Genomic DNA, 17,871 nt, shown 5'->3' with positions numbered 1-17,871 from the left:
GCTAAAAAAACCTTTCTATTATTTTAACCTTGTGAGGTACACAGACAATTATCCCCATCTTATAGATGGGAAATTTGAGGCGAGAGAGGTGGGGCAACTTGTCCAAGATCATTCAGCCCATAAGTTGCTGAGGAGGGATACAAACTCAAGTCTGTTTAACTCTCCCAATACCTAGCACAGCCTCTGGCATATATTAGGCACTTGAAGCACGCTTAAAAAATTAACGATTTTTTGGTTACCAACAAAACTCATGCCCAATGATATTCATAACTTATCTTTTAAGTCTTCTCTGAAGGAAACTTTTATCAATGAAAAGTATGTCCACTAAGGGACACAGCCAGAGTGGCTTCAATACCTTCCACTAACCCATCCAGATTCTTAGAGGCAATGGAAAGAAAACACACAGACACAAATGACTTAGCTCCTAAGGTCATTTATGATAAAGTGGAGCCATCTCGGAGGTGATTTCTCATGCAGCCTAACTTAAAGCTAAATTTTAGTTCACTATTTTAAAACACATTTGTAACTGAGAAACACAGCTGCAGTTATTAAAAGAATAGTTTCAGTTTTCTTAAAAAAAACATTGACTTCTGGAATATGCAAGTTACACTTTAGTGAACTAAAATTTAGCTTTAAATTAGGTTACATGAAATCACCTTTGAGATGGCTCTGATTTATCAACAATGACCTAAGAGCTAACTCATTTGTGTGTGGTGTGTGTGTGCTCTTTTCGTCACCTCTAAGAATCTGGATGGATTAGTCATGTAAAAACTGGGCCGTCTTCAGTATTTCATTTTTAGTTTACTTGAAATAGCAACAAATGACAAACTATGTCATATCTCAATGACCATATGTATCCATGCCATATTTACTGAGGAAAATCAGGTTAACATACTTAAACCTTTTTGTACTCATACACATTTTTACCATAATCACATATGAACAATTATGGCAACTTTTAGTTTTAAGGGTTTAATGAGATAATTGACCATTACTGGCTCCCTCTGTAGGCCTGGCCCACAAGAAAGTCTCATTAAGTGAACAGGATTGTGTATTTGTTACATCACATTCCTGTCTTACATTATGTCTTTTGCTTTTGAAAGTACATCTGGTTAATGAAGTGCTGGTACTCAGAAATGTATGAAGCAAGAATGAAAGAAACGGATTAGAATATTGAAAAAGAAAAAAAAACAACACCCCAAACTCTAAGTTTTCATTCAGCTATACTCTAATAAGATATATCTAGCCCTCTCAGATCATAATTCCTTTCACCCAAATTTTTTACCTGAAACTCCTCTGCAAAGTAATCACAGCAGATGGAAGCTTCTTTAATCTCTTTCTAGTCTGGAAACCCTTCCAATAAGCTTGAATCAAGCAAGCTGCTTGATGCAGTTTCTGAAATTAAAGGCCAGAATTAATTTAGAGACATCTCTAGGAAAGTCTTTTTTAGAAGTTTACTTCTTAAAATATCAGGCCTGGGCAAGTATTAATCTCCATTTTTAATAAGCTGAGCAGGAGGCAACATCTGCATAGGCCCAGGACAGGGAAGGCCTAAGAATATTAAACCTGATCTCCCAAAGGAAGCTCAGTTAGGCATTATCTAGAATGTATTCAAGATACAGTCTAGTTAGCTTCAAATTCTCCCTGATTAATCTCACTTCCATTCCCATTACAAGGATTTCATAGTTTTGCTTATTTAATGTTTTAACTTCTTTGCTTCACTTCCTATGCCTGGCTTCATTTATTCAAAGATTCAAGGGTATGAGGGACTCTTTGTATAGGTTTAAAAAAAAAAAGGCTCTGGTGTTAAAAATTTAGACCATAAACAACTCCTTCTCCCATCAAACTATGGCTGCTCTGGATGTTAGGGGAAAATAAGTAAAGGAAGGGGGAGAGAGAGCAAATAAAAGATTCAAGAGACTACCACTATCCAATATTTTGAAACTAAAATGTTTACTGAAATGTTAGTAAATATCATGCAAATTATTTTTATAATTTAATACCTGCTCTTCTACTTCCTGATAGACCTTAGGGCTTAAAAGACCAATAAGCTGTCTAAGTTCTTGACTAAACTCTGTCCCAGGCTCTTGTTTATTTAGTAGACTTCTGAGTCCTGAAATGCAATAACAAAGGCACAACTATTAATAATAAAATATGATTTTGTTATCTAATCAGAATTAATTTGAGGTTAAAAAGTCTAGTTTAGAAACAAATGAAAACAATAACAAGATTAATCACATGATTTTTCTTTTTCCTTTTCTCAAAAACTTCTAGATTGAGGTCTTTAGGATTTTCCACTGTCCTGGAGTTCTTATGTGCTTACTCGTGAGATCTGATGCAAAATCTGTCTAGTCAACCTCTTTAATTAAAAAAAAAAAGGGAGAATGGAATCACTGCGATAAGTCAAAGGGTAGAGACATATAGTTGTGTTTTTGTTTTGAACATAAATACCTTAAACAAAAACATTTAAAAAAAGATAATGAATACATACTGAGTAAATGCCTATCCTGTGGAAGCACTTAAGCAGGTTATTAGTTACTACTAATTAAATGGAGTTATTATTACATAAAAATATACAGTAATGTATGTAATTTGGGGTAAATCAATAGGTTCCTGAGCATTTATTATAGGAGAAGTGCTATAATATTAAAATACTGCACTTTCATCCCAAATTAAAACTGAGTAGTAATATAAGTTACAAAGTAAGTACTATTTCCAGCGTAAGGAGGAATGATGTATTATAATGTATGTACACAAGATACATCAGCAAGGGAAAATGGCCTTGCAGTGTACAACTGGGGAAGCCACTAGATAGGTCTTTCCATGTCATACTTTCTTCAAGACTCAAGTTCTCAGCAGTATTAATAATTGTAAAATATCTTGAGGAAACTGAATAAGTTCTATTGTTGAGAAAAGAAAGGGAGACAGCTTAAGATAAAATTCCTTTAGAATGAACTGTTGGACATTCACATTTCTATAGAAGAAATCTAATTACAGAAATAAAAAATGTGTATCTGGCACAATATCATCTAGACAGTTTTATTACTGGCACTTCTCTCCCTATTTCTATAATACATAAAATAATTACAATGTTCACAGTAATGACTCATGCAAGATAAGTCACTAAAGTGCCTTCCAAATCATCAAGAATGATTAAAGGCCATTGTAATAGTTTTGGTATTAAATGCATCACATTATATTCTAATTCTTGAAATTTTATATATAATATAACCCTGTATTAGTAAGTATATTTAATCAATTAGAAACCTACTTCTTGACCATACCAAATAAGAAAATATATTGTAATGGATTCATGGCTCTGGCTAGCAAAGAAATAAAACAAAGCTAACATATAACTTTGATTAACAGTTGAAAAAAAAAAAAACTACCTGAGTAATTCTGGGTAAACACCTACATTTTTTCCATGCCTCTGTTTACACTGCTATATAATGAGGATAAGAGTAAACATCTCACAGGATTGTTATGAAGATTAAATATTTTAATACACATAAAGTATGAGGAATAGTCATCTGACACATAGTAAATGCTCAATTAAATGAAAGATTATTCCATGGTAATGGTAAAACACTGAGTCCTTTCCTTCTCAAGTTTTCTGACATTTTATTCACATATATGTTTGATTTTGGAGGTGAGGGAAATTTTTTGTTTGTCTTTGAGGAAAGGCAGTATAGGAGTTGAAGAGTGATTATTAATTGATGTAAAGATCAAAAGGGCTGTCAATCTCTGAAGCACAGCTCTATTTTCTCAGTAAAGTTAGGTAAGATCACTGATCTTTTTTTGGTCATTATTTTACTACACTATATGGTATAATCAATACACAGCCTTTTTGTCAGAGAGGGAGCAAATATTCATTGTAACCTTGTCAATAAGGTATCATATGCCACCTGTTGAGACATGAAGATGGCTGGATTACATAAAGGTTTTTTCCCTGAACTGTTATCTGCTGTGACAGAGTTTATCTGCACATTTCAATTATTGACTTTTTAAAAACACAGGTATTTTGTTTTCCATAAACCATCAATAAAAATGTTCTTTTTGAGACTTTCAAGAACAGAAAGAATATATGTACTACCTTTGTAGCAGGCACTTAGTCTCAGTAAAATCAAAATTTCCTGATGGGATTTAGCCATCAACAGTAGGAGCCTTGTAGCAGTACTTCTTATGACTGGACTAGGAGTTGATAAAAGTTTGAAAACAACTTCATCTAAAATTGAATGCAGGGTTTTCACTTCTATTCTGAGTAAATCACCACTAATAGAACAAAATAAAAAAAAAAAGTACTGTTACTAAACGACACATAAGTATCACAAAAAATTAAACATTACAGGTGCAGCAAGTTAATGCCTATGGCCTGATCCATGAAGATAACCAATAGTTTAAGCAGATAGCTTAGTTCCAAAAATACATCACATTAAATCAATTAATTGAATTCTTACTGTAAGGCACCATGCTAGGTAAAGTAAGGAATACAAAGTTGACAAAGAAACTTGCAATCAAATACTGGAGGAAAGATAAATGTGCAAAATAGTAAATAGATGGTTCAAAAGCTTCAAGGCAATAATAAGAGGAAGATCACAGGACATTAAGTACATGGTTCACTGCTTAATGATGTACGAAGACAAACATGTTATAGGAATTCAATTATCATGTACTTAATATAGAAGGAACTTTTTCTTTTAGTATTCCTTTATTACACTAACAACCTCATGTTGCATTACTGATGTCATGAAAAATTACCTGAAACATCAAAATAGTCAAAAGGGATTACTGGGTGTTCTTTTACTCACCCCACCAAGGAGTATGTGATTTTCTAGGGGTGTGTACCTTTGATTATCCATTTACTACTCATTAGGATATTTTGCAATTCTGTAAAAGTAGATGTTGGCTTGTAGAAAGCAAATAATGGCAATGATTATTATCTGAGAACAATGCAAAGAGATTCTTACTCAACAACAATATAAATGACTTTTATCCAGTAGAAAAAGTAACCGTAAAGGTTATGCCTGATATTCTCTACCATTCAGCTTCTGTGATAAAATGTTCTTCTGATCCTCTTCCATCCTCTACTTACAGATTTTTGACCATTCTTTCTCAGTCTTCTTTGTGGGCTCCCCTTCCCCAATATACCCCTTAAAGGTTACTCCCCAGGATTCCATTTTCAGCCCATTTCTTTTCTCAGTCTATTCATATTTTCCACTGAGCTCATCTTCTCTCATGTTTTTAACTATCATTTTTAGGCTAACTCATAAGTCCACAGTTCTAGTCCAGATCTCTTCCAGAAGTCACATTCACTTGTCAGTGGACATTTAAATTGTCTTGTCTTTGGGTGTTACAGATAAAGCTGCTATAAACATTGGTGTACAAGTCTTTGCATGGACTCTTATTTTTCTGTCTGCTGAAAATATCTACCTATGTTGGACATAACCAATATTGAATTTGTTTTGGCTATACCACTGTCTATTATCCATTATAGAAAACTTGGTGTCATACCTGAATGCATCCTTTATTTTACTCCGTAACAAAATGCTCATGAAGACCTGATGATTTTTTATTTTGACCAGCTTCATTAAAGTATAATTGATATACAACAAACTGCACACATTTAAATGTACAACTTGGTAAGTTCTGACATTTCCTCATCACAATCAAGATAATGAACATACCCATCACCCATCAAAGCTTCCTTTTGTTTCACTGTAATCCCTCCCTTCTTACCTTCCCTGGCACCTTATACCCAGGCAACCACTGATCTGCTTTCTGTCACTATAAATTAATTTACATTTCCTAGAATTTTATACATAGTTATGATAGTAGATCCTATCTGAACATCATCAGTTTGCAGAAATTATTACTTTGTATTACTAAAGGAAGAGGGGAAAAAAAAAAGCAAAGCAGAGATTCTATCATGGCACAAGTTTGATTTTCTCATCCTTTTAAAGTCAAATCAAAGTATGACCATTTCTGCTAAACTTCCTGCCTTTGTATTACTTTACAAATAAAGAAAATTTTAAGATGTAGGCAGTTTCAATAACCAGATGTGGTTAAGTTGCTTGGAAACAATTTGATCCTTTCAGATCTTGCTTTCATTTTGTTTGGATGATCCAGAATGGTGCTCAGTCTAGTGCTATTATCCCTCACTACTAGGATGAAACCATCCTGAGTACTCTCAGTGCTCCATTTTTCACGTAGTTTTCCAGTTTGGCTGCCGGAATCAGTCAGTATTCTTGGCTCCGCGTTTCTGGTACTGCTCCTTTTAATCCTTCTGGATTACTGTTTTCCACGACATTGGATAGTTTCCTCAAATGCATATGCTGATCAGTACTCTACTGAAAACTTGTAGGGAACTCTGCAGATCTCTGGGGTTCTCTCTTTGTGTAGCTCTCTATGGTATCCTGTCTTATAAACTCTAGCCTACTTTTCACCCTCTGCATGTTGTTTCTTACCTGTGTGCACTTGCTTATATTGTTACCTCTGCCTAGAAATACTGTTTTCTCTTCTTCCTCCCTGGTTAATTTCTTATCCGTAAAGTTTCATCTCAGGTGTTAACCTTCTCCAGGAAGTAGCCCCCCCTCAGTTTGGTTTAGGAGCTCCTCTAATACTTGTGTACCCTTAAACATGGTAACTTTTTACACTGTAATATAATTGTCCTTATGTGTTAGTCTCTTCCACTATACTGTAAGCTATTTGAAGACAAGGTTCATATCTTAATCAATTTTGTAAATCCAATGACAGACAAATACTTGGCATGTATAGTAGATGCTTAACAAATCCATATTGAACTGAAAGAATCAATGATTTCAACAGTGTTTACTCTGCCTTTCTATTTTAACCTGGGAAAATTGCCTATTACTTCTTTTATGCCCTTCTATAGCACCTGGCAAATACTACGCTTGCAGTTTGCTAAATAAATATACGATTAAATATTTTTTATTGTGATCCCAATATTTTCCTTCAGATATCACAGTAATTTTTCTTATCTAAGCCTGCGATTTGGATTAAAATCTTCTTAAGCTCTAAGATAAGATACAAATTTGATAACAAATTTCCAGTCTTTTACAGTATTTTACATCCATTTTTTTCTGAAATACAATAGTAATAATAGAGCTTTTTAAATGCCATGTACAAGTCATATGCAATCGAAGATTTTAGGAAAATTGGAATAAAATTGGTAATGCTTCTGATCACAAATAAAAAAATTCTACATATTTTGTAAGGCCAAGTTACCTGTTGATCTGTAGTATGTTCTGTAGCATGGTCATGACCGTAGATCCTACCTGAACATTGTCAGTTTGTAGTAAGTGCAAGAAATGATCACTTCGCAGTACTAAAGGAAGAGAAAATAAGATTAAGATTCTATGATGATACAATTAGTATTTACTTGCCCTTTCAAAACCAAGCCAAAGCATAATCATTTGTTAAACTTCCTGCCTTTATATACTTTGCAGTAAAGATTTTCTAGAATAGTTTCAATAACTATAATAGATAGCTATCCCATTTTTATGGACAATTACAAATAAAGAAATACTAAGCTAAGATGGGACTTCCCTGGTGGCGCAGTGGTTAAGAATGTGCCTGCCAATGTAAGGGACATAGGTTCCATCACTGGTCTGGGAAGATCCCACATGCCACAGAGCAACTAAGCCCATGAGCCACAACTACTGAGCCTGCACTCTAGAGCCCACGAGCCACAACTACTGAGCTCGCGTGCCACAAATACTGAAGCCTATGCACCTAGAGCCCGTGCTCCGCAACAAGAAAGCCACCGCAATGAGAAGCCCATGCACTGCAACGAAGAGTAGTAGCCCCCGCTAGCTGCAATTAGAGAAAGCATGAAGACCCAATGCAGCCAAAAATAAATTAAAAGAAAAATAAAGAAATACTAAGCTAAGAATCTACTGTTATCTCCCCTTAAATTAAAAGTAAAATATAAAATCCTAAAACTGAATCTCCTTTTCTAGCAGTGAGTTCAGTGAAGAAAACCAAATTTTCTGTGAAAAAAAGAGAATGTGAAGGAATAGCAATGGCACAGATGACCGTAATCAGTGGCTCATGTCCTTAAAAATTTAATTGTTATATAATGTATCATGTTTGCTAATATCTTACCTTAAATAATAATAAATCATTAATTACCCAGAAGAGTATTTGTTTGTATTGGTTTATAATTTTTAGGTTCTGAGCAGCCAGTTATGAAGACTTGGCACTGGATGCTTACGCAAGTCGCTTAACCTCTCAGAACATCTATTTCTGCCTCTATAAAGCTAAAAATAACAGCTCTTTCACAGACTACTGTAAAATGTCCTAGAACAGTGTAGGTTCCAAGTAAATGTCAGTTTATAGTCCTTTCTTCACTAACTGATCAGAATTTTTTAAAAAAATAAATTTATTTATTTTTGGCTGTGTTGGGTCTTTGTTGCTGTGCGCGGGCTTTCTCTAGTTGCGGTGAGCGGGGGCTACTCTTCATTGCGGTGTTCAGGCTTCTCATTGCAGTGGCTTCTCTTGTTGTGGAGCATGGGCTCTAGGTGTGCAGGCTTCAGTAGTTGTGGCGCACGGGCTGTAGAGCGCAGGCTCAGTAGTTGTGGCACACAGGTTTAGTTGCTCCGTGGCACGTGGGATATTCTCGGAACAGGGATTGAACCCGTGTCCCCTGCATTGGCAGGTGGATTCTTAACCACTGCGCCACCAGGGAAGCCCCTCAGAATTTTAATTAAAGTGGGATCAGGTATGTTGGCAAGGCAGCTCTGTGAACACTACCCTAGCTTCTACAAAACAACTTTCCTCTTTCAGTTTCCTGAGGGAACATATTTGATTTCTTTCACATACTAACTACTGTTCTTCATTTCTATTTATATAATCCAGTATTTCACCAGATACCATTCTTTTTTAATGTTTAACAACTTCAAAACACAGTACCACTACTATTAAATATTTTTATGGCTTCTAATTTTCTATTCTTTAATAGCAAAATAATTCTCCTCTGTAGCTGGGATAAGTGTATTTTTCCATTTTTGTCTACTTAAAGATGTTTCATTAACAACTCTTTAATTAACTTTGAATTCACTGAAATCATATAGTATCTAGTGTGTATATACCTTTTTTCTATATTGGAAAAATTATGATAATTTATTAAAGTTATTCTACTTTATTTTTTATACTATTTGTCTTATATTATTATATAACTTATTTTTGGAGCCTCTATTATGTTTTTCAAGTGCAGTCAGATAACTATTTGGTCCCCCAAACTAAAACTGATACTTCTGCCCATTTCTTTCTTTAATTAACTTTTTACAATTAAAGTTTCAAACATATGTAAGAGTAGAGAGAACAGTATAATGACCCTGCATGTACCAGTCACTCAACTTTAACAGTGATCAACTCACCAACAATCTTGTTTCACCTATCCCATCTACTTCCTGCCTCCCATTTTATTTGAAAGCAAATCTAAGACATCAAATCATTTTATCCACAAGTATTTCAACACATATTCCCCAAACATATGAATTATTAAAAAATAAAACATAGCCATTATCTAACCTAAATAATCACGATTCCCTGATTTTATCAAATATCCAGTCAGTCCTCCCATTTCCACTTTTTGTGTGAATTTTTTTTTTTTTTGCCGTATGCGGGCCTCTCACTGTTGTGGCCTCTCCTGTTGCGGAGCACAGGCTCCGGACACGCAGGCTCAGTGGCCATGGTTCACAGGCCCAGCCGCTCCGTGGTATGTGGGATCTTCCCAGACCGGGGCACGAACCCATGTCCCCTGCATCGGCAGGCGGACTCTCAACCACTGCGCCACCAGGGAAGCCCTTTGTGTGAATTTTTAAAAGTTTATTTGAATCAAGATCCAATTAAGAGTCACACATTGGAACTGGTTATCTTTCAAATTTCTTTTAACCTATGGGTTTCTACTTTACCTTTTTTCCCCCTTGCAATTTATTTATTGACGAAACTATGTCAATTGTCCTATGAGTTTCCCACAGTCTAGCTTTGCTAACTGCATTCCTGGGGTATAATTTAATGTTTCTCTGACCTTCTACAAATTGGTAGTTGGAGCTCCAGGATCAAAATGATTCATGTTTGAATTTCTGGCATATCCATGTCATATGTGAGGTTATGATGAGGCACTTATTATCTGGTTGTCTCTCCTTTTGAGGTGTTGACAGTGATGGATAATTCACTAAAGGTTGCAAAATGGCACTATTCTATCATACCCTTTTCACTTATTAGTTGGGATATGTTTATAAAGAAAAGTTTCTCCTCATCAATATGTAAGAAAAGGCAGTATAAATGCCGGACTCTCCATTTACCAGTTTTCAAAATGAACTGGTCCCCTAGCAGACTTTAATGGTAACTTTTATTAATAATGGTATGGGAATATATAAAAGAAAGATTAGCAAAATGTTGATAATTGTTGAGGCTCAGTGATGAGTACATAGGGGTTCATTATACTATTCTACTTTCCATAATAAAAGGTTAAAGTTAATAATCTCACTATATTTGACGAGTTTTAATCCACTGTAGTTATTACCATTATTACTGTTCAAATTTCCCATTTTTAGCTAGTAGAAGCCTCCTTATGTTGGCTCCTGAGTCCTTTTCACAGAATCCTAACAGACTTTGATTGCCTCCTTCTTATCTAGCTATTCAAGATACTTCTGGCTTATCTTGCATATTTTCTAACTCATACCTATATATAGTCAGCCATTTCTCCAAGGAGGTGGTTCTTTTGAGAGAAAAGGTTACTGGACATCCTAATTTTGTATCCAATTGTTTAACTTAGTTTTAATACCTACTTTATTGGTGTTTTAAATCTACAGATTGATCTGAGGAGTACTGTCACTTTGTTATAATTTTTGAAAAGGAATATGGCATATTTAAAAATTTTTCAAGTATTCTCTCTCTCACTGTCTCTCATTAACTAGGTCTTTAATATCTCACTATAGTGTGGCTAAGTACTTTATATTTTTGATAAAATAGTTCTTTAAGTTGGGAAGTTTATACTAATATTTGTTCTATAATGGGAAATGAATAGATAATGCTTATTTTTAAAAGAAGTATTCAAGCATGTTACTTAGCTCTACGTGGATATAACTACCAAAAGTATTAGTTATACTAATCAAAAGTAGTTGCCTTTAGAAAATGGGAACTGGAGTGAGGTGTGAGGGCCAGGGATTGTGTGTATTTTTTAAACAATTCTTACGGAACCATCCGACTCTTTAAATTATGCACATACATAATTCTGAGAGTAAAAAATAAAATATTAATATTCAGTTCAATTTTAATGTTCTTACATTATTCCTATATAATTACATTTTTCTTAGATTCAATCTTTCAAGAAGGTAAGAATGTTGTCATGATTATTATTAGTTTACTTTCTTAGTCTTAAGGAAACATAATATAAAACTAACATGTATTTGTATTGCTCAATATAAGTACAGAAATCCTATATAGTAACTTTCAAGTTTAGTAAAATATCACTATATAAAAGCTTACTCTTACATTAATAGTTAGGCTGTGAGTTAAATTATATCTATACTCTGTACATAGGGATGTCTATCATACTAAGTCTAAAATATAACTGTAATCTTTGGGGGAAAAAAAAAGATTTTCCCTAGACTAAACTGTTAAGATCATTAATCCTTATCTTAGATTTGCTAAATAGAAAAAACTAAGGAGAAAGTTATATTTTAGCAATTTTCCACTTAATGTAATATCCACATTGTTGATGTTGTCTATTTAAAGCTGGAACATCCAAATGTGCTTTTACTTTTTGTGTGTGGGGTTATTTCAGTGTGGTTTCATTTAACTGTGGTTATCTGTAGTTAATGAGGTATTTATTTTTAGAAAAAAAACAATCAGACTGTTAGCAGGTGACTCTACAATGACTATCAATTAAAAAATCTTTTTTCTTACCATTCTGGATGAGTTGAACATGTCCTCCCAATAGCCAGAAGAGAGAATCAGTCACAATTTCAAAAAAGTGTAGTAATGCATCTTTTTCTTCACCCTTAACACACACACAAAAAACCAATTGACTTTTCTGTAATTGTTTTAATTAATAAAAGAATAGACTTCTCTCTGAAGAGTCACAGGACCTGGTTTCTGCATCTATCTCAGCTATTTATGAGGTACATGATCTTGTAGCTTTTAGTTTCTTAATTTATAAAACTGTGGTAACAGGCTAGTAATACCTACTCTACTTAACAGAAATGGTTGCTATCCAGAGGTCAAATGGGACAATATACGTAGTATAAGAACTACAAGTTGATACACTAGGATTTTTCCATACCAGCTATACATAAGAATCATCTGTGGAGTTTTAAAAAATATCCCTGTGCACAGGCTTTAGTCCAAACATACTGAAATCTGAATCTCCAAAGTTAAAGGCTGGACCTCTGACTCTTTACAAGGTTAGGTGTGTGATTTGTTTATGTAGCCAGGGTTGAAAATCACTGCAATATGCAAATGTAGGTGTCAACATAAAAAGCATTATTATTAGTGCATTTCAGTTGCAGCTTCTACTCTATGACTCCATGAAGGCAGAGACCATGTTATTTAGCTCTCCACTATACACCCAGTGTCTAAAACAGTTCTGACACACAGTGAATGTTCAATCAATATTTATCCAATAAATAAATGACAATTTTTTCTGCTTCTTTCCTTCTGGAAAGTACGGTGAGAAATTATTCTACATTAGAGTATGTGTCACAATGGGAAATAAGAAACAGATTACATTCACAATTCTGTCTTACTGGCCACATAATTTTAGTGGAAAGTTGTATAAAGGCCATTTATCTTATCCATGTCATGAATGTACTGTGGCCTAAAAGTAATGACAACAGCAAAAACATGGCTGCTACGGTTACTCTTCATAAAAATGAAAGTATTTTCTTCCTCAGGGTTAGATAGGTGCTTAAATAGATGTATACTAACAAATATACCAACAATCAAAAAAGAAAGAAGTGTCACATTAGATCAAGAATCCCTTTAGTCCAATAAACTGCCTTAGCCAGTTTCACTGAAATAAAGGGCACAGTAATCTTCATTGCTGCCAAACTCGAGGTATAGTGCTGGGCTCCTATACTTACTACTTTCCTTTAAAAACCCATTAGATAATGTCACCCACAAATTCATGGCCTCTGAGACTGGTTAACAAAATTTACCCTTAAGTCACTACAAAATTCTGGCAGTTATTTTCCTATTCTTACATATAAAATACATATATTGGGTTGGCCAAAAAGTTCATTCGGGTTTTTCTGTAACATGTTATGAAAAACCCAAATGAACTTTCTGGCCAACCTAATATATATGCGTGTGTGTGTGTGTGTGTGTGTGTGTGTGTGTATGATGCACGTATATATGTATATGTGTATGCATATTTTAACGAGTTTGCAGTTTAGGCCATAATACCCTGTGTATGTCCCACCATGTGCTCTACTACCTACCTGCTAACTAATTAAAAAATATATATATAATTGGGAAACAACTAGGTAGATAGAACTAATAGATAAATGGACATATATACACTACCAAATGTAAAACAGATAGCTAGTGGGAAACAGCTGCATAGCACAGGGAGATCAGCTAGGTGGTTTGTGACCACCTAGAGCAGTGGGATAGGGAGGGTGGGAGGGAGGGAGACACAAGAGGGAAGAGATATGGGAACATATGTATATGTGTAACTGATTCACTTTGTTATAAAGCAGAAACTAACACACCATTGTAAAGCAATTATACTCCAATAAAGATGTTAAAAATAATAATAATTCTGAAAAAAAATTCAGTTTTCTTTTTCTTTTTTTAACAGTAGAAACAGAATTTTAATTAATTTTAAACCAAAGTCCAAATTGTTCCATTTTAGTCTGTGCTGATAATTAACTTTTTCTGTGCTTCCCACTGCCATGATAACCCATCAACAAACAAGTGCAGGGACCTTCAAGATAGTGGAGGAGTAAGACGGGGAGATCACCTTCCTCCCCACAAATACATCAAAAATACATCTACATGTGGAACAATGACTACAGAACACCTACTGAACGCTGGCAGAAGACCTCAGACCTCCCAAAAGGCAAGAAAATCCCCACGTACCTGGGTAGGGCAAAAGAAAAAAGAAAAAACAGAGACAAAAGAATAGGGACAGGACCTGCACCTCTGGGAGGGAGATGTGAAGGAGGAAAAGTTTCCACACACTAGGAAGCCCCTTCACTGTCGGGGACAGGGGGTGACCAGGGGGGAAGCTTCAGAGCCACGAAGGAGAGTGCAGCGACGGGTGCGGAGGGCAAAGCGGAGAGATTCCTGCACAGAGGATCGGTGCCAACCAGCACTTACCAGCCTGAGAGGCTTGTCTGCTCACCCGCCAAGGCGGGTGGGGGCTGCAAGGTAAGGCTCAGGCTTCGGAGGTCAGATGCCAGGGAGAGGACTGGGGTTGGCTGCGTGAAGTCAGCCTGAAGGGGGCTAGTGCCCCATAGCTAGCCAGGAGGGAGTCTGGGAAAGAGTCTGAACCTGCCTAAGAGGCAAGAGACCATTGTTTCGGGGTGCGCAAGGAGAGGGGATTCCTGCTCCGTGTGCCCAGAGACAGCAGAGCACTGCCTAAGCGAGCTCCAGAGATGGGCATGAGCCACGACTGTCAGCTTGGACCCCAGAGATGGGCATGTACCGCTAACACTGCCGCTGCTGTCACCAAGAATCCTACGTGCAAGGGCAGGTCACTACTCACACCCTCCCTGGGAGGCTGTGTAGCATGCCACTGCCAGGGTCCCATGATCCAGGGAAAACTTCCCTGGGAGAACACACAGCACACCTGAGGCTGTTGCAATGTCACACTGGCCTCTCCCGCATTCCAATTATGACTACTGTACCCCTCCCTCTCCCTGGCCTGAGTGAGCAAGAAAGCCCTAATCAGCTGCTGCTTTAACCCCCTCCTGTCTGGGCGGGGAACAGATGCTTGAGAGGCACTTACACACAGAGGTGGGGCCAAAACCAAAGCTGAACCCCAGGAGCTGTACAAACAAAGAAGAGAAAGGGAAATTTCTCTGTGCAGCCTCAGAAGCAGTGGATTAAATCCCCACAATCAACATGATAAACCTGCATGTTTGGAATACAGGAATAGACAATGAATGTTCCCAAAATTGAGGCGGTGGACTTCGGAGCAACTGTAGACATGGGGTTTGCTTTCTGCGTCTGATTTGTTTTTGGGTTTAGGTTTATCTTAGTTTTTAGTGCTTGTTATCATTGGTGGATTTGTTTATTAGTTTGGTTACTCTCTTCCTTTTTATTTTATTTTTATTTAAAAAAATTTTTTTTCCTTTTTTCTCTTTTTGTGAGTGTGTGTATATATGTTACTTTCTGTGATTATTGTCGGTTTAGGTTTGCTTTTACCATTTGTCCAAGGGTTCTGTCTGTTCGTTTTTGTTGTTGTTTGTTTTTGTTTGTTTTCTTTTTATCAGTGTGTGTGTGTGTTTCTTTTTGTGATTTTGTCTGTATAGTTTTGCTTTTACCATTTGATTTGGGGTTCTATCTGTTCATTTTTTTCTGTTGTTTTTTATCCTTCCTTTTCTTCTGAGCCATGCGGCTGGCAGGGTCTTGGTGCTCTGGCCAGGTGTTAGGCCTGAGCCTCCGAGGTGGGAGAGCCAAGTCCAGGACACTGGACCACCAGAGACGTCCAGGCTCCACATGACACCAATCAGTAAGAGCTCTCAGAGATCTCCATCTCAACACTAAGACCCAGCTCCATACAACAGCCAGCAAGCTCCAGTGCTGGATGCCCCATGCCAAACAACTAGCAAGACAGGAACACAACCCCACTCATTAGCAGAGAGGCTGTCTAAAGTCATAATAAGTTCACAGACACCCCAAAAAACACCACTAGACATGGCCCTGCCCACCAGAAGGACAAGATCCAGCCTCACCCAGCAGAACAGGCACCAGACCCCTCCACCAGGGAGCCTACACAGCCACTGAACCAACCTCACCCACTGGGGGCAGACACCATAAATAACGGGAACTACGAACCTGCAGCCTGTGAAAAGGAGACCACAAACACCATAAGTTAAACAAAATGAGAAGACAGAGAAATATGTAGCAGATGAAGGAGCAAGGTAAAACCCCACCAGACCAAACAAATTAAGAGGAAATAGGCAGTCTACCTGATAAAGAATTCAGAGTAATGACAGTAAAGATGATCCAAAATCTCAGAAATAGAATGGAGAAAACAGAAGAAACGTTCAATAAGGACATAGAAGAACTAAAGAGCAAACAAACAATGATGAACAACACAATAAATGAAATTAAAAATACTCTAGAAGGAATCAATAACAGAATAACTGAGGCAGAAGAACAGATAAGTGACCTGGAAGATAGAATAGTGGAAATAACTGCCGCAGAGCAGAATAAAGAAAAAAGAATGAAAAGAACTCAGGAGAGTCTCAGAGAACTCTGGGACAACATTAAACACACCAACATTTGAATTATAGGGGTCCCAGAAGAAGAAGAGAAAAAGAAAGGGTCTGAGAAAATATTTGAAGAGATTATAGTTGAAAACTTCCATAACATGGGAAAGGAAATAGTCAATCAAGTCCAGGAAGCACAGAGTCCCATACAGGATAAATCAAAGGAAAAACATGCCAAGACACATATTAATCAAACTACCAAAAATTAAATACAAAGAAAAAATATTAAAAGCAGCAAGGGAAAAGCAACAAAAAACATACAAGGGAATCCCCATAAGGTTAACAGCTGATCTTTCAGCAGAAACTCTGCAAGCCAGAAGGGAAAGACAAGACATATTTAAAGTGATGATAAGGAAAAACATACAACCAAGATTACTCTACCCAGCAAGGATCTCATTCAGATTTGATGAAGAAGTTAAAAACTTTGCAGACAAGCAAAAGTTAAGAGAATTCAGCACCACCAAACCAGCTTTACAACAAATGCTAAAGGAATTTCTCTAGGCAGGAAACACAAGAGAAGGAAAAGACTTACAAAAAACACATGCAAAACAATTAAGAAAATGGTAATAGGAACATACATGTCGATAATTACCTTAAAAGTAAATGGATTAAATGCTCCAACCAAAAGACACAGACTGGCTCAATGGATACAAAAACAAAACCCATATATATTCTGCCTACAAGAGACTCACTTCAGACCTAGGGACACATACAGACTGAAAGTTAGGGGATGGAAAAAGATGTTCCATGCAAATGGAAATCAAAAGAAAGCTGGAATAGCAATACTCATATCAGACAAAACAGACTTTAAAATAAAGACTATTACAAGAGACAAAGAAGGACACTACATAATGATCAAGGAAACAATCCAGGAAAAAGATATAACAATTGTAAATATTTATGCACCCAACATAGGAGCACCTCAACACATAAGGCAAATGCTAACAGCCATAAAAGGGGAAATCAACAGTAAAACAATAATAGTAGGGGACTTTAACACCCCACTTTCACCAATGGACAGATCATCCAAAATGAAATAAATAAGGAAACACAAGCTTTAAATGACATATTAGACCAGATGGACTTAATTGATATTTATAGGACATTCCATCCAGAAACAACAGAATACACTTTCTTCTCAAGTGCACATGGAACATTCTCCAGGACAGATCATACCTCAGGTCGCAAATCAAGACTCAGTAAATTTAAGAAAATTGAAATCATATCAAGTATCTTTTCCGACCACAATGCTATGAGACTAAATATCAATTACAGTAAAAAAAAATTGTAAAAAATACAAACACATGGAGGCTAAACAATATGCTACTAAATAACCAAGAGATCACTGAAGAAATCAAAGAGGAAATCAAAAAAATACCTAGAAACAAATGACAATGAAAAG

The 17,871-nt window shown here is 36.2% G+C and overlaps 1 protein-coding gene across 2 annotated transcripts in view; it reads right to left on the bottom strand.

Moving 5' to 3' along the window:
- IQCB1 (IQ motif containing B1) overlaps positions 1 to 17,871 on the bottom strand; it is a 44,738-nt gene that overhangs the window by 15,057 nt on the left and 11,810 nt on the right. Inside the window, exons 5-9 of one of the 2 annotated variants that reach the window (XM_065876323.1) lie at positions 11,935 to 12,028; positions 7,246 to 7,345; positions 4,094 to 4,272; positions 2,004 to 2,113; positions 1,286 to 1,395 (exon numbers count right to left, since the gene is read on the bottom strand). In XM_065876323.1, coding sequence (XP_065732395.1) covers positions 1,286 to 1,395; positions 2,004 to 2,113; positions 4,094 to 4,272; positions 7,246 to 7,345; positions 11,935 to 12,028 — 593 coding nt within the window. The remainder of the gene's footprint in view (positions 1 to 1,285; positions 1,396 to 2,003; positions 2,114 to 4,093; positions 4,273 to 7,245; positions 7,346 to 11,934; positions 12,029 to 17,871) is intronic. The other variant, XM_065876324.1, reaches the window with a different exon arrangement.

Source organism: Phocoena phocoena, chromosome 4 (genome assembly GCF_963924675.1).
Source record: "Phocoena phocoena chromosome 4, mPhoPho1.1, whole genome shotgun sequence".
Taxonomy (NCBI): domain Eukaryota; kingdom Metazoa; phylum Chordata; class Mammalia; order Artiodactyla; family Phocoenidae; genus Phocoena; species Phocoena phocoena.
The sequence above is the reverse complement of the archived record's forward strand: the minus strand, read 5'-3'. Positions and strand labels throughout refer to the sequence as shown.